Here is a 17219-nt window from a genome sequence, read left to right as displayed (position 1 = left end):
GCACCTCTGACTCATAACCTGAATAATTGCTATCAACCAAAAGGTACACGTTACTGGGCTAGAGAAATCAGTCGCTAAAGAAAAAGTAGGTAAACTGGTTTCTTTTGAAAAATATACCCCCTTTTTTACAGATGGGAACCTGAGGTCGGCAAAAGCCCGAATCTTCCAGAGTCCAACATCCTGTTTACTGTCTCACACCAACTCTCTGAGCCAAAGATGATCCAAGGAACTATAGCCAAAGCACCCACACAGTGTCTGAATATACAGAGAGAGCCTGGAGCAGTGGCTTTTGAACGACAGTCTGAATGGAAAAGGAAACTTAAACATTATTTAAGATTTGGTGCGCGGGACGTTGAGGGGGGAAAGAAAATTTCTTTCCACTGTTGAGAACTGCAACACGTTAAACAGGAAAATGGGTGGCAATAGTTCCCTCTCGAAATGGGGCCAATAATTATTTTGGAAGAATAAATATCTGAACAGGAAAAAAGAGGAGAAGGGGCAGAAACATGGGACACAGGAAGGCGCTGACACTACATCCATGAAGGTCTTTGGCCCATTTATGCCCAGTCTGCCTCAATACAAATATCGTTGGGACTACTCTAGAACAAATCAATTGTGGCCTAAATCCCACACACCCGAAGATAACTTATCTCTCACTGAGATAAACAGGAGTCATACAAAAGATTGCAGGGATCTACTGTTCTAAAATTTGCCCCCAGCCTGCACAGCTTAGTAATTGATCCTTCTTCCTCACATGAGTTCAGTATCTTCATTTATGCTTCCAACACAAATATCATTTGTCCTCTTGACCCTGGACTAATGCATCACACCAGCTCTTTTCTTTTACAGCAACAGCGCATGCTGGTGACTATGTACAAACTTTCTGAGTGTCTAATCCAAGTTAAGAAAGTGTTTGCTTAACCCAAAGAGGACCTCCCTAAACCAGAGGTGGCCAAGCTTTCTCAGTCTGAGGGCCACACTGAGAGTTGGCCAACCATTTGGAGGCCACTTGCCAGACACAGGTGTAGCCAAAGTACACTCAAGTCACTCACACATGTACACACGCTCAATGCGTTCAGATCACACACATACATACCACAAATGCATTGCACACACGCAAGCCATAGTTTCCACACATTCAGGTGGACAGGCACACAGAGTCCACTTCCTCTTCTGACAATCAGCAAATGAATGGGGTGGGTGGGTGTCCAACCAACAACTATTTTTGTCCCGTTCCCACCCACCCCCCCGGCAGTGGCTGTGTTAGGAGGTATTTATTGCACTGCCATGGGGTGCAAAAAATGGAGAGGAAAGCCTTCTTTTTATCTTCAAAAAATGCCTCTTCTCCCTCTGGATCCAACCATTGTAAGAAAAACTCAGAAAACAGAAGGAAGTGCTCAGAGAGGCTCAGGAAACAAAGGGAAACAAGACACTACTTTTTCAAGGTGAGAGGAGCTCAATCTGCAGGTTGGATCTGGCCTGCAGGCTCGCCACCCCTGCCTTGAACTTTAGGTCACAATTCTGCAAAGTTATTAAAAGCAACTGCTCCAAATACCCCTTTACCTTCCCTGTGCATCCCAGGGAAGGACAACATGTGGACCTCATTCAGCTCCTGACCACAGACTCATCTGCTACAGATTTTGGGGACTTCAGAGGTTCCTAACTATCTTCCTTCCATGGATAGCAGAAATGGCGGCTCTCTCTGTGGTGGCACCCCATGTGTGGAACCTGTTTTAGGGCAGGAGCTGTCTTACCCCGATTTTTATAAGCTGCTCTGGGAGTCCTCTGGGCTAAAGGATGGGGCATACAGTGGTACCTCGCAAGACGAAAAACTCGCAAGACGAAAGAGTTTTTCATTTTTTGAGTTGCTTCGCAAGACGAATTTCCCTATGGGCTTGCTTCGCAAGACGAAAACGTCTTGCGAGTTTGTTTCCTTTTTCTTAAAACCGTTAATACCGTTAAAACCGTGCTTCGCAAGACGAAAAAATCGCAAGACAAAAAAACTCGCAGAACGAATTAATTTCGTCTTGCGAGGCACCACTGTAGCTGCTTCAAACAAAACAAAAAATAATGGATGTTGGGATTTTGGGGAGATAAAGTTGTTATACCGGATTGGAGGAAAATTATTCTTGACATTTAGCAGTAATAGTAACTGGAGAGTCCCCTTTTAGACTTTTTGTGTGGAAAGGGAAATGAAGGGACTTGAGAAGTCTGGGGTCAAAGACTGGGAAAACATTGCCAAGCAGATCAAGGAACAGCTGGATACCATCCTGGAGTGAACACTCTGAATAATCTTTATACAGACGTACCTTGGAAGTCGAACAGAATCTGTTCCAGAAGTCCGTTCGACTTCCAAAATGTTGAACTTCCAAGGCGCTGCTTCTGATTGGCTGCAGGAAGCTCCTGCAGCCAATCGGAAGCTGCAGAAGCCCCGCTGGACATTCGGCTTCCAAAAGAATGTTCGAAAACCGGAACAATCACTTCCAGTTTTCGATCGTTTGGGAGCAACTAAGCTGTTCGAATTCCAAGGTAGAACTGTATACATAATTGACAGACAGAGAATCTGAAGGTCCTGTTTACCTTTTACCTTCCTTTTTATTATTTTTTACTTCCTGTCTTTTTTAATTTCTTCCTTTATTAATTTTGCTCTTGGTTATTTTTTGTTTGGTTTTTTATGTTCTTTATTCTAGGTCAATGCAGGTATGCACAGGAAGGTGATGGATGAAATAACCTGTGAGAGAGAGGCGGGGAAGGGAAGATCTCCCAGGGTGGGAGGCTGGGAAAAGAAAGGGAAGCTCTCAGGTGAGAGCTGGGAGGGTTCATCCACTTCTGTGTAAGACAAGAGTTAATATCTACCTTTGAGAAAGAGCTTTGTGTATTTTCTTTTCTCTTTTTTTTCCTTTCTTTTTACATAGATTGGTTTGTTTTTTATTGTATTACCGGTAGGTATATGAAGAAAAGTTTCAATTTTTTTTTACCAAAAAACAAACAAACAAACAAACAAAACTTAGCAAAGGTCTCCCTAGGAATCTCAACTATACTGTCTCTTCAGCATTACCATCTCTTTAATGTGCTGGATTTCTTGACTTGTTCTATTCCCAGACAAGCCTCTGACCACATAATTACAGCTTCTGCATTACAGGCTTACGTTGTAACTATGAAACTGTCATCCACAATTCATTGCGTGAACATAAAAAGTGCACCCGGGATGATTTGGGTACACACATCTAACACACTCTAAACCATACCAGATTTCAGAGTCATTTCAAAACACAAGTTTTAGAAACCAAATGCAGAAGTACAAAATGAACTTTGCAGCCTATCAAAAGGAAATAACACAATGGGGACTATGAGAGAGCGGGCAAACCCAGGGATATACTGAAGTTTAAACTAAGACCTCCAAGTTGCCACAATCATAAAGAAACTCTTTTTTTTTTAAAGTTCCTAAACAATCATGTAACTTTTCACAGAAGTAGCTTATAATGTGTTCAGTGGGTCTTATTCCCAGGAAAGCCAGTTTAGGACTGCAGCCTAACATATTACAAAGGAAGGTGAACCCCAGGCCCACAGCTTTGCAGTTTTTGCCTCAAGGAAACACAATACCGTAAGCTTCCGAGTTGAAAACTGGGGCCGAAATTCTCGGATACTACCATGGTTTTAAATCTTCCACTAATGAATGCATCAGATTTCAAATGATGCCACAGTACGTGTGCATTTAATAGAGGAACAAAATACATACGCTGCAAATAAAAATAAACTTGTTTAAAACATTATCCCTCTTTGTTAATTCCAGAAATTGAAAAACAGCTAGCTCAGATGTTTTGTACTACAACAGGGCCTCCATGGGCACAAAAGGTTCCCCACTGCACAGAGCTGATTTCCACAAGATGGAAAGCTACTGAAACAGTGATAGGCTTATCCTTTCTGCTCCCCCTCACCTGTTTAACACATCTAAAAAAATAAACTTACAAGAATACATGGAGCAGAACACAAAATAGATATAGGAACTGCTGTATTCTGAGTCAGACCATTTGCACATCTGGCTCAGTATTGTCTACACTGGCTGCCAGCAGATCTCCAGAGTTTCAGATGGGACCAGGACAATCCTGGTCCTACCAGGAGATGCTATGGACTGAACCTGGGACCTTCTGCCTGCAGAGGAGATAGATGCTCTGCCACTGAGCTACAGCCCTTCCACAACAGGCATGTGTGAGATGAAAGGTTCGCAGCTGATGCCCACTTCAACCCAGAACTGCTCAAGATACATAAATCATCAGTATTAAAGTCTCACTAGGATGTGAGCAAGGACACGGGTGGCGCTGTGGGTTAAACAACAGAGCCTAGGACTTGCTTATCAGAAGGTCGAATCCCTGTGACGGGGTGAGCTCCCGTTGCTCGGTCCCTGCTCCTGCCAACCTAGCAGTTCAAAAGCACGTCAAAGTGCAAGTAGATAAATAGGTACCGCTCCGGAGGGAAGGTAAACGGCGTTTCTGTGCACTGCTCTGGTTTGCCAGAAGCGGCTTAGTCATGCTGGCCACATGACTCAGAAGCTGTACGCCGGCTCCCTAGGCCATTAAAGTGAGATGAGCGCCGCAACCCCAGAGTCGACCATGACTGGACCTAATGGTCAGGGGTCCCTTTACCTTTACCTAGGATGTGAGCATTCACCACCCATAAAGTTTGATCCCTTTTCTTTTGAAGTTCCATTAATCCACTGAGGATGCAGCTATAGTCAGAAAAATTAACATGCCCGTCAGACAGAGATGGCACCTATTTCCTTATGCTTCTACTCCCTCATCGGAAGTCCACTTTCTGCCTCAAATGTATTTCCAAGGTTGCTTATAAACCCTGGGCCTTGGCATCCTGCTTCTCAACATGCATAAACTGTTCCACTTTATCACCCACCATTCTCTGTGATTAATCACAACTTGTGCCTTCATATTGTTCTGGAGAGAAAGCACTGGCAGTGCATGCCCTGCTGTCCGCAAGGGTACTCTGCTCTCCTTATGGCACGAGGGACTGAATCAGGCTCTCTCAGTAACTGGCTGAACCAACCGCAGAGGGGTGAGGTCCTTCTGAGTTTGCTTTTGAAGTGATTACTAATATTTCTTGGAAGAGAACATGCATTATACTAGCCTATTCACTTGGCACCTTCCTCTGGTTTTGGATGTTCAGAGGCCAACGTAATTATTAGTTTCACTGTGAAACAGATGTTTAGAATCAGAGAGGGACGGCTCTCCCTGGGGATAAGGCCAAGTGCTTCCCATAGACCTGACATTGTAAGCCACTACACACACAAAAATAAAAATAAAAGCAGAGAAGGGGGACCCTGTAGGATTTACCACCATTTCCCTTAATTCTGGGGCTGGCTGAGGACTGTTGCTGGTGGTGCTTACACTGGCCCTGCAAACCAAGCGATCACATTTTAGCATTACTGCAACAACTGGAATGCTTTTCCATAGCAACCTAAGTATTAAATCAATCCTGAATAGTGTGGATTCAGACATCATAATGCACCAGGAAGTAGATCGAGGTGTGTGCTTGCTTGTACGTCAAGGCTCTTAAGTTTCCTTGCAATGCACGCTGTCTGAAGCCAAGTGCAAATAGTCTGTACTTCACCTGCCATATGGTTTACCCTCATTCCCAACTGGAAGTTTTCAATACAGGCAACTTCCAATTTACGCAGGGGTTACGTTCCAAGGCACCGCATGTTTAAGTGAAATCACATTTATCTAACGCACCACTGAAAATGCCTGCAAAAAACCCCCCCATTCTTCCCTTTTTGCGACATTTTTGGCTCACTTCCGGGTTCGGTGTGCAGTCATGCACATATTGGATGTGCCAGCTACGGTTTTCCCAGTAGTGATGTATGGAAGTGAGAGCTGGACCATAAAGAAGGCTGATCGCCGAAGAATTGATGTTTTTGAATTCTGGTGCTGGAGGAGACTCTTGAGAGTCCCGTGGACTGCAAGAAGATCAAACATGTCCATTCTGAAGGAAATCAGCCCTGAGTGCTCACTGGAAGGACAGATCCTGAAGCTGAGAATCCAATACTTTATCCACCTCATGAGAAGAGAAGACTCCCTGGAAAAGACCCTGATGTTGGGAAAGATGGAGGGCACAAGGAGAAGGGGACGACAGAGGACAAGATGGTTGGACAGTGTTCTCGAAGCTACCAGCGTGAGTCTGACCAAACTGCAGGAGGCAGTGGAAGACAGAAGTGCCTGGCGTGCTCTGGTCCATGGGGTCACGAAGAGTCGGACACGACTAAACGACTAAACAACAACAACAAAACAGCTCCTTCCTGTACGTGGATTGGTATTTGCCTGCATTCTTTCCTCTCTATCTCTTGTCTGTCCATCTCTCTCACTGTTGTTTCTCTACTTTCCAGTTCAGATGGCAACATCCTCGCCCTCAGGGGCTCTCAACGTGCCAACACAACTCATACAGCACCATGCACACTGGTGGCACAATAGAGTATTATTTAGATTGGTGCAATCAACAGGGTTTGGGGTTTAATCGGAGACACCTGTCTTCAAACCCCTAACTCAGCTATGAAGCTCAACAGATGATGGTGCTTTAGTTACTCTCAGGCTAGCCTGACTCACAAGGCAATTGTGGGGATAAATGGGAAGGTGTGGGGAGTCACAAACCATGTATGCTGTCCTGTGTCCTTGGACAAAGGCCAGGATAAAGATAAATTCCTAAGTATGAAAAGGATAAATTCTTAAATAATGCTAAGTCTTCCAAGTGAACGGTGCTCTAACATGAGCTATGAAATGCATGCAATCCTACAATTTGCAACATGACCTAAAAGCTGGAGCTCTCAATTAAGATGAGAATACAGCCTGGCCTTTGGGTTCTTTTGATCCCTGCAAGGCAGAGGGTGGAACACTCCCTACTGTTTTTGAAGATTTAATAGCAAATAAAATCTGCTTTTCATATTAGAAGTCAGATCCCGGATGACATCAGAGACTTTAAAAGGTCTTGTTCTGATGCCTTCAAAGCTACTGCAGTTAGATCAGAGTTATAATTAACGGGCCAACATCAGAGTGGACAGACAGACAACAAGGGGCATTTTTTCTTTGCTTTTTGAAGAATCCGGGGTTTCTTTTGTAATGGAAAAAAAATGTTACAAGCTTGTAAAAAAACTTCTTCATTAATAAGAATTAGGAACTCTACTGTTGGCTCTTTGCCTAAAGCTACAGTATCCATTTTCCATGAAGTGATGACAGAACAGAAACAGCTTGAAAATGAATTAACATGGACCAAAAAGAAGAGAGGGAGGGATCACCCCACCCAGCCTTTCTTAAAGCCACAATGAAGATTTGATAGAAAACAAGATTTATTTATAAGTGTTGAAACACTTACCACTATTATTTTGGAAATGATGTATTTGTTTGCTTATTAGGCTAAGGCTCATCGCCTGATAAAACAACTCTTAGCTGGTCAACTGAGTTTTTTTGTCAATTGATTTCAGCTACCTGCAAGGATGACTATTATTTACATGCGGATAAAAACAGCGGCTCTGAAGCAAGAAGCATGCTTTCTCTTTTTAGGTAATGTCCACATGTGCCATAATAGGCATCATTTCATAAGAGGCATTCCTTAGAAGAGAAAATGCCTTCTTTAAGTTAGTGTTTGCAACCGGCAGTTTTCAATGAGTATTTGTGAAATTGAATCTATCGGTGCAGCTTCTATCTGAATAATCAGGATTAGACACTGAATCGATTAAGAGATTGATTAAAAAACAGGCCGCAATGACCTCTTGCTCAGTCCTTCCCCTTAAATTATATGTCTCTCTCTCTGTGTGTATAGATAGATAGATAGATAGTCACACACCTTTTTGCAACTCAGGGCTGAACTCCCAAGAGAAACCATTTACACACTAAGTGCAAGAACGGCTTTGTGAAAATTAACAGCAGGTGCAGGGGGGCTTATCTGGTCCCACTCCGGATGAACCCCAAAAGCTCCCTCTGGCCCAGCCCTATGAATCAGCTTGATGATAGGGTACACACACACACACAACCCACACTCTCAGAAATACAGAGACAGAGCATTTCAGAGACAGAGGCAGCTCCCTCTCCTCTAATCACAGTAGTGTGATGGGAAAGAGAGCTTTCACAGAACAATCTTTTACACGATCCACAAGGTTTTCTGAGTCTGTGCATTCCCCAGTCAAAGATGCTAGAAACTCCCCAAAACACCCTCTGCTGTCTTCCTTCAGTGAAGACTTGGGTAGAAAAGTACTCAAGACTCGGGAAGTTCTGACCTCCTTGATTCTGTGTCCCCTCAGTACCTACTATTAGGAGACTGAGAACAGGAAGACAAAGGTTTCCAAGCACTCCTGAACTGCTCTATAATATGGAAGCAGCAGAAAGCTCACCAGATGTAGCTTTGCTGTCGCTTACAACTCTAGGAGAAACCCCACTGAATCACAGCATTGCAGCGGGGGATCTGGGGGGAACCTGCGGGAGCCATCTCTCTCTCTCTCTCTTTCTTTCTTAGGACAGTTTGCAAGGCAGAGCACAAAAAGCCTTGGGGGGGCTGGATATGTCCCATAGGCTAGAATCTTATCCAGGCAAGAAAGCAATGTATCAGACATAGACACTACAGCCAGCTGCCTCTGTATTCCTCTAGCGCTGAAGCCGTCAGTATAAGTGACATACAATCTTATGAACGCAGAAGCTTCCGCTCCGAGTCTGCAAAAAACGTTCTCAAATCCTAAACCCTTCTGGAAAGAGCAGCACACTGTTGCTTAAAAGAAGAAGAAGTTAGAAGTGGGTAGAACATATTTCAGGGTCTATCAGTGGATCTGAGTAATTAGCAGGAGATAAGCAAGGACTCAAACGATCACCTTTTTTTTAGCACCAGCATCAACAAAAAGCTTTACTCCCCCTTCTAACTTAGGCTGCTGAGATGAAGAAAGTTGGTTGGCGTGAATTAAACAGTATGCGGAGCTGTGTGTAGCAGGACTGTGAGTTCGGTTCTGGTACTGAGAACAAATTCCTGGGCTGTGCCTTAATCCTGCAAGCTTGTCCCTACCCCATTATCTTACACATGGCTCCAGTTGGTGAGCTTTCGGGTTCTTAAATAAAAAATAAGTAGATTCTGCAAGTCTGGAATATACTCTCGTCTTTAAAGTTTAAAGGAGAGTCAGAATAGGTTCGCTTTGACAGGTAAAAATTTGCCTTGCAGTGCTCGGTGGTCATCCAGAGCACATGTGAATCCTAAAAATAGCTTCCTTGCCTGATGCAGATTTTATATGCATACTGGCCAGAACTCCAGATACTGAACCGCACCCACTAACATCCCAGCATATTTGACGCAGAACGATCCAGAGTGTGCAGCTGCTGATACAAGGGCCCCTTAAGAAACATCTCTTAACTTCCTGGCACCATTATCCAGAATTTCTTGTTTATGACTTTATACCCCCCATTAGGGTGTATAAGAATAGCACAAAAACAGTATTATGAAATGCTAGGGAAGAGCTATAAATATGAAGGGCTTGTTTCGTTGCTGGAAACCTCATTTTATTATTATCACACGGAGGAATAATTGCTGTTTTTAATTATATAATATTTAAATTAAAACTCCTGTGATCCTATCGGCTCATGTTTATTGGATATTTGATTTAAAACCTTAGCACATGGTACTATTATTATTTTTAGGAACACCTAGTGTGTGCAATGCTATACCAAATGTAAAGGGGGGGGGGTGGAACTAGTAATGACCAGTACTGCAGGGTTGTTGTTGTGGGTTTTTTAATTATTATTATTATAAAAAGTATGTTTTCTGAATTTCCCAGATATAATCAGAATCTGTGTTGCAGCCCATTCACTGAAATGAACTTTGGAACTCACCACCTCAAGATAGGAGTGTGGCCTGGATCAGATGGCAAGTCTCACTTAGCACAGTGTGGACAGCGGGTCACAGGGATTAGCCATAGGAGAACAAATTTCAAATTGCCCCCCCCCCCCCAGCTACCAAAGAGCAAGTCACATTCCCAGCAAAACCAACCTTACAGGACCGTTTTGAGGATTGATGAGCTATATTAGAACATGCCCTCGGTTCTCTGGGATAAGCCAGAAAATAAACCCTGGTAACAGATTCAAAACACACCATGGGGCAAAGTGCACAGGCAACTTCACTTAAAAATAAAAAATGCATTCTTAGGCATGAAGAACCACCTTGAGCAGATGCTGCCGGGACTCTTGCCACATCTGTTGGGACCACTCTCATGCTACAAGACAGCAACATCCCCATTTGTATCCATAAGGATAAAAACTGGACATGGAAACTGGCAATACAGCTCCATCAGTAAGGCTTCAAAAAGGACTACATGGGTTGACCTGTTACACTACAGTTTTAAATATCTGAACATTAACACTCTTTCACAAGACTCACAACTTTAAAACCCTGTCACTTATTTGACATTCCACTTTTGGGGAACAATCTGGGTGCGTCTGGAAATCTCCAGTTTTGGATTTTGGTTCTGATGCCTCTCTTAAGAACTTTTAAGATACGGACACCATTCCCTCTCTGCAACCTTGAGATGATCAGAAGCTTCAAGTAAAAATTGCAGAGGCCACACGTAGCTTGAAAGTTACAATGGTCCACTATGTTATAAGGGCCTGAGGGAAAGCCAGTCAATATGTGGCCACAAAGCATCGGAGATAAAGGAAGCTCTGTCGATGTAGGAAACTGTGTTTAAGACTTCCCAGAATGAAATGTGCTAAGTATTCTTAGCAAAATAAAACAATCATTATTATTATTATTTTTAAAAAAGAACCCAATGGAAACAGTACAAGAGTGTGCTAGAAAACTGGCTTAAGAACAGGAAAAACACTAGTCATAGCTGGAAACTTGTCAAATCTGGAAAGTCATAAGCATCCCAGAGGCCACTTTTGGGTCTTCGTGACAAAAACTCGATTCATTTGCAGATCGTTCAGGTGAGGTGAATAAGGTGACCTTTTGTCACTTGACAAATTAGGAAATGGAATTAGCAAGATACTTGTATTAAAGACACACCTTTGAATCCAAGCAGTGCTGGACATTTAACTCAGGAGACAGCTGTCAAAGCTCTGCTCCTTGCCACATGTTCTAACCTCCCAGAGAGTAGGAATATGAAGCTGGGTTGTATTAGATGAGTGGGTAAGACTGGGAATGCAGCAGTTGCAAACACATACAACCCATTCACACCTTCTGCATGAGAAATCAGATCAAATTCTCAGCTTGAACTTAACCAAGGTAGAAGACAGCATGAGATAGAGGGCAATGGGACTGTTGAGAGCCATACCTAGGAGGAACATGGCGCTTATGAACTGCAAACTATCCAAGCCTTGCCATGAGTTTAACTGACCTGGCGTTGATGGTCTTTCCAGCATATTCAAATGATGGTAGATAAACGCTTGGCTGTCATGAACCGTGTCCATATCAATCTCTTCTTCCTCCTGAGAGTTTGAGAACTGTGACAACGGAAAAACAAACATAACTAAGAGTTAGGGAATGCTAAAGGATCTCTCTCTCTATATATATACATCTCGCCTCTGAAGCATGAACCATTTTTACTATAGAAAATAATTCGAAAGAAAACACACATGAAAACATCACCACTGTATATTAACAGCCAGATCCTACCCAGATTTAGGCACCCCTAGCTAGGCAGAATAAAAACTGAAGAGGAGCAGATTATGGCATTTCTTAAGATGCGATTGCTAAAAAGAACTTAATAGACAATGGGCAGCCAGGTGTGGGGTACTCATTCACAACCAGCGGGTTCTGGTGGTTCCCCATCACTGTGATGCAGAGAGAACTGGATTAGCACCAAATGCCAGGGTTTACTGTATTTTTCACTCCATAAGACGCACCTGACCATAAGACGCACCTAGTTTTTAGAGGAGGAAAATAAGAAAAAAAATATATTCTGACCGAAACAGTGGATGTATGATTTTTGTGGTTCATGCTGTGGCCACAGACATGATATATGATCTGATGGTGAGTTTGGGGTAGCCCAATGCAAAAATCCTGAGGATCAATGTGGATCCATGCTTTGTAACCACATTTTTGCGCCATTGTGGCCCCACAAAACAGTGGATGTGTGATTTTTTTGGTGCAGGCTGTAGCCATGGACATGCTATGTGATCTGATGGTGAATTTGGGGTGACCCAATGCAAAAATCCTGAGGATCCATGTGCTTTTACCTCCCCCCCCCGGCAGCCTCCTTTATTGCTAGTGTCCCTTATCTCCCTCCTGATCGCTTGCTGATCAGCTAATCAGTGGCTTCGTTTCAACACCCCCTTCCCTCTTTCTAAAAAAAGAAGCACAATCTGCTTTTCACCCCTGGGCAATTCGGCTCCAGGGACCACGCATTCGCTCCATAAGACGCACAGACATTTCCCCTTACTTTTTAGGAGGAAAAAAGTGTGTCTTATGGAGCGAAAAATACGGCACTTTGTTGCTCTGTCCCTTTTGCAAAGCACGTTCCAAAGGTACGGGATTCCTCAGCCACAGGGATGGGCTGGCAGTATCAGCAGGTGCTTAAGGATGGAGCTGGCTGCCTACTTCTGCCTTTCTCGCCTTTGCAGGGAGAGTCCCTCACGCCATGGAAGACTTTCAGTCACTGTCTCTCCAAGACACTCTTGGGCCCAAGGAAAGCGCAGTATAATCTCTATAATTCACTCACTCTTATTTTGAGTTTGACTTTGCTGTCTTCATTCTTCTCAAGTATCTGGCCTGGTTCTAGCGGGGACCCAAGAGGCGTGTCGGCCTTCCTCTTCAACCCCTGCTGATGAGGTAGGGGGATAACTGCTGCTTCCTTGGCAATGTGATCATCGTCCTAAAGAAGCAATTTTAAAAACCTGATTTAAAATCTTTACATCCAAAAAAGAAAAGAAAAAGATGTTATAATCACAGGAACATAAACAGCAATAATTACTGTATTTTCCTGTCTATAAGACGCCTCCTATTTTTTTTGGGGGGGGACAGATTTAAGAAAATGGGGGGGGGGATGGCCCAGAGTATAAGACACCCCCTAATTTTTGACATTATTTTTTAGGGGGAAAACCTAGTCTTATACACTGAAAAATACAGTATTCTTCTGGGAACCCAAAAAACATATCATATACTATCCTTCGTCGTATCAGCAGCTGGTGTCACTCCTGAGAATACAGGAGCTCTCATTTCTTCTTATCAAATACAGTGAAAAAGGCTGCTGTCCTCCAGACCTGCCATATAACCAATATGTTTCGAAACAATGATTTGTATTTGTTACAGACCGAGGTTTGGGATATTAGATCCCTGCCTGAGCAAGCATAAGGGTAGGTGGGATTGGGTGGGAGAATATTTTTAATGCTGCATTGTGACTTGAAAGTAGATAGGTTCAGGCTTGAATACCTTTGCACAATCCAACAAGTAGCATAGCCTTTTTTGAGAGGAGTATTTTTCATCTGCTGTACGTAAAAATGTCAGTTTAAAAGGCTACAGCCCCACTCCTTTGGGACAACCTCCATCACTCATCTATGAGGCAAAATTCACCCCACAAGCAGACACCACTGAAATCTGTGTCGCTGGCTGAGATCCCCCCCGCAACAAAATAATATTACATATTGTAAGAGAGACAGGCAAAATTAAACTCTGAGAAATATGAATGAGGAACTGCCTGTGGCTTCATGAATAAGTGGGGATGGGGAGGAGGCATATACTACTTCAAGACAAATTTTCCCAGCAAGTGGAAGCAGATCAGATTTGCAGTACAAGGTCAAGGATAGAAGCATGAGACTAGGCTAGAGAGCAAGGCCTGAAAACTGGTTGCATTGTGTTAAACTCCACTACTGTGAGTCGTGGGGAGGCTGTGAAAGAATAAGGAAATTGCTTACAGTGCTTTGGAAGCCAACTATTTGACCCAGATTGTTTGGATTGTTAGGCGGTTCCGGACCACTTGCCCCCGCCTCAGGAATGATGGTAGGATTCAGCACAGCTTTCTTTTCTTTTAGGTTAAGGACCAGCCCAAGTTCTGGCAGAGGCAAGCAGGAAGGCCTGCTGAGGCCAAACAGCGTGAAGTACAGGTCGACAGCCCCACAGCGCAGCCTCCAGTCGTGGGATGTACCTATGGAGTAAGGAAAAAAGGAACCATCTTCTCACACTCTCAGTCTGTGTGCCTTTTGAAGCAGGTTCTACTGCAAACTGTAGGAAATGAAGCAATTCTTCCTGTACCTGTCGGCTGCTTTGCATCAACAGGAGCACAACCCCTAACAGAGACCAATAGGAGATGCCTCATCACTCGGTAATAATAGCATGCATTCTGCTAGCAATTTTTAATCGCCACCACCACCATTTCAGCAAAGGCAAATTAAGTGTATCGTCATGCCTTTCAGTGGACCAACCTGGGATTTAAAAACTAGGTCAACTCCCAAATAAAGGGAATTGCACGGAACAGGATGACATAAATCTATATACACGGGCCTACAACAAAATGCAGCGCTTGTTCCAGCACAGTTAGTATCAGGGGAGAAAAGGCTGCCCTGCTGGAGAAGGATAAGCTTAGAAATATTATTAGCAACAACCTACGCCTTGCCAAATTCTATCCTGAGCCAGCTGCTTGTGTTCCATAGTACAAATAGCCATTTATAATTCTGAAGTTGTTAAATCAAGCTGGACCAAGCAACAGTTTCACCACCTGGCTATTCCACAGCTATTCTACAGAAAACGCAGTGCATTAAGTCGACAGTATCTTTTCCCCCTCCTCAGCAGAGAAGGGTAATGTTTGCCCCCCCAAAATCCCAAATCATCTTTGTGCAAGGCCATTTTTCCCCAGTCACCAAGAAAAGAAGATGCTGGACTAGGTGGGCCTTTGCGCTGAACCAGTACGGCTCTTCCGAGATCCTGACATTCAGCCTATCCAATGCCAAAGCCTTGTCCCAGATGTTCTCTAAGCTCCCCAAAACTTAAAAACATACTGAATGTCACAAGCATTGCTTAAAAAACAAAAACCCACTCCAAGAGTTTGCTGGACTGACACCTCTGTAAGTATTTTTATGCCATAGAACGGAGTCTCTTTTATGTATAAGATTGTAACACAATAAGCACAATACGGTACTCTCATTGAAACAAAAAAGCCTAGTTTCTACTGCCTTCTCATTCCAAATACAGCATTGCCATTAAGCTTGATAAATGTTTTAGTTCCTGTACACAGATGACTTTAATGAGAAACAGTTTTAACAAGTCATAAATGAGTAGAAATCCGAATTATAACACTGGCAACTGAGGACCACACCTCTGGTCCACAAGAGCTTATGCCAGGACAACAAATGTGTTAATCTTTAATCTTAAAGACAAAATGATGCTTTTCTTGTAGGCAGGCAGAGTTGCAGTGCAAACCGTCTCTCTCGGCCTGCCAGGAAGTCCACCATCAACATCCAGCCACTGCCACTAAAGACTCACCAGCGAGCCTCTTCTCCACTAGCCTGAAATGCAGCTGTGCTCGCAAAGGGAGCACAAACAGTGAGACTAGCAGCGAAGTCCTCAGCTGTCAGACAGCAAGGCAAGCAGCTGAGGTAGAACTGGGCTGGCCTGGCGCTTACTCTTTCCCTGAACCCAATTTCACTGTGAGCACAACAACTAAGCCACACAGTCGGGCTGGTTTGCCACACTATCCCCTATGCCACCTCAGGCTGCCCAGACCAACTAACTAGTCAGAACTGGTTTTTTCGTTAGCATGGCAGACAGCCTGCATTTGAACATGCCCATTAGGGCTGACCGATATCTGGTTTTCAACATTGTGATATATCACCGGCTAAACATCACGATATACTGATGTGTCATGATGTCTGAAATAAGGATGGAGCTATGTAGAGACATTGACCGGCTTCACGGTTTTTCATGAATTGTGTTTTTTGCCAGTGATTCGTTGCCCCCTGCATGAGGCAGCGGAGAGCTGGGCTGAGCTGGCAGAATTAACAGGGACTGCAGGAATCAAGAGATACACAGTGGGCTGGCTTCATGGCTTTTCTCACATTGTGATTTTTGCATAGCGCATGCACACACACACACACACACACACACACACACAAATCATGATTTGTGATATATTTCCAGGTCAAAAATTATGAAACCGACATAATGATATCGACTTCAAACTGGTTTTGGAAAATATATTGATATATCGCCCAGCCCTAATGCCCATAATGCCATACAAAGGCAGTGATATTCACACACCCACACACACCCCATTTGAGCTGTTTTAGAACAAATGGTGTTTTTTAAAAAAAGATCTGTTAGGACATATGTTTGTTTTCTCTGTCATAACTGGCTTGTGTTTTTAAAGGGTAGTTAACACAGAAGGACTATAACCCCCAAACGGCCTATAAATAATTCCCTAAATGAAATAAACAAAATAAAATCTCCAGTTGGTAGTGGATGCCTAATCAGTTTGCGAGCTTCAATGAAAACCACAAACAATGGTGCTGAGTCTTAAGTCACAGATAACTGGGCAAAAGGAAGGTCGCACAATTTGCCAGTGAACAGCAGCTGCACCCCACAAGCTGATCTGTTTACTGCACGAGTAGCTAAAATGGACAGATTTTGGTCATCTGAAAGCATGTGACTCCAGTAAGTTTACAGAGTAGGCGATTTCCAGAAAGTAAAAAGATGTTAAGTAGCAAACAAAGCAAAAGGCACATGTCTCAAACAAAACTGAGCAAATAGGAAAATTACAAGACAAGATTCCCATGGATACAACTGTCACGAGGGCCCACAGCATATGATACTCAGGGTTGCCTACGGAGATGCAGACCCCTTTGCCCTGATAAGACTTTTCGGAATAGCTGGGAAAACACAATGAAACAAAAGCCCAGCTGTTCATGTCATCCAAACTTGAACAAGTCTTACAGGAGATAAGAAACTAGGGATTTCCCCCACCACCACCACGCCCATTTTATTTCACAAATTATGTCATCACTAAATATACATTGGTTTCTACAGCACCTGGAAAATAACAAAATTTTACTAACGGATTAAGTTGTTCATTTGCAAAGGCAGTTTTCTATCTGAAGAAGTGTGCATGCACACAAAAGCTTACACCCAGAACAAACTTAGTTGGTCTCTAAGGTGCTACTGGACATTTTTTATTTATTTATTTCGACTGCGTCAGACCAACACGGCTGCCCACCTGAATCTAGAAACTAGCACTGTTATCTTAACTTAAAAACTGATCAGTGAAG

At 43.4% G+C, this 17219-nt stretch overlaps 1 protein-coding gene across 1 annotated transcript in view; it reads right to left on the bottom strand.

Moving 5' to 3' along the window:
* Positions 1-17219, bottom strand: part of TAF2 (TATA-box binding protein associated factor 2) — a 58957-nt gene that overhangs the window by 2147 nt on the left and 39591 nt on the right. Inside the window, exons 23-25 of the mRNA XM_081012500.1 lie at positions 13878-14107; positions 12686-12838; positions 11363-11468 (exon numbers count right to left, since the gene is read on the bottom strand). Of these exons, the coding sequence (XP_080868626.1) occupies positions 11363-11468; positions 12686-12838; positions 13878-14107 (489 nt within the window). The remainder of the gene's footprint in view (positions 1-11362; positions 11469-12685; positions 12839-13877; positions 14108-17219) is intronic.

The sequence above is a fragment of the Podarcis pityusensis genome (assembly GCF_964106645.2).
Source record: "Podarcis pityusensis genome assembly, chromosome: 7".
NCBI classification, from domain to species: domain Eukaryota; kingdom Metazoa; phylum Chordata; class Lepidosauria; order Squamata; family Lacertidae; genus Podarcis; species Podarcis pityusensis.
The sequence above is the reverse complement of the archived record's forward strand: the minus strand, read 5'-3'. Positions and strand labels throughout refer to the sequence as shown.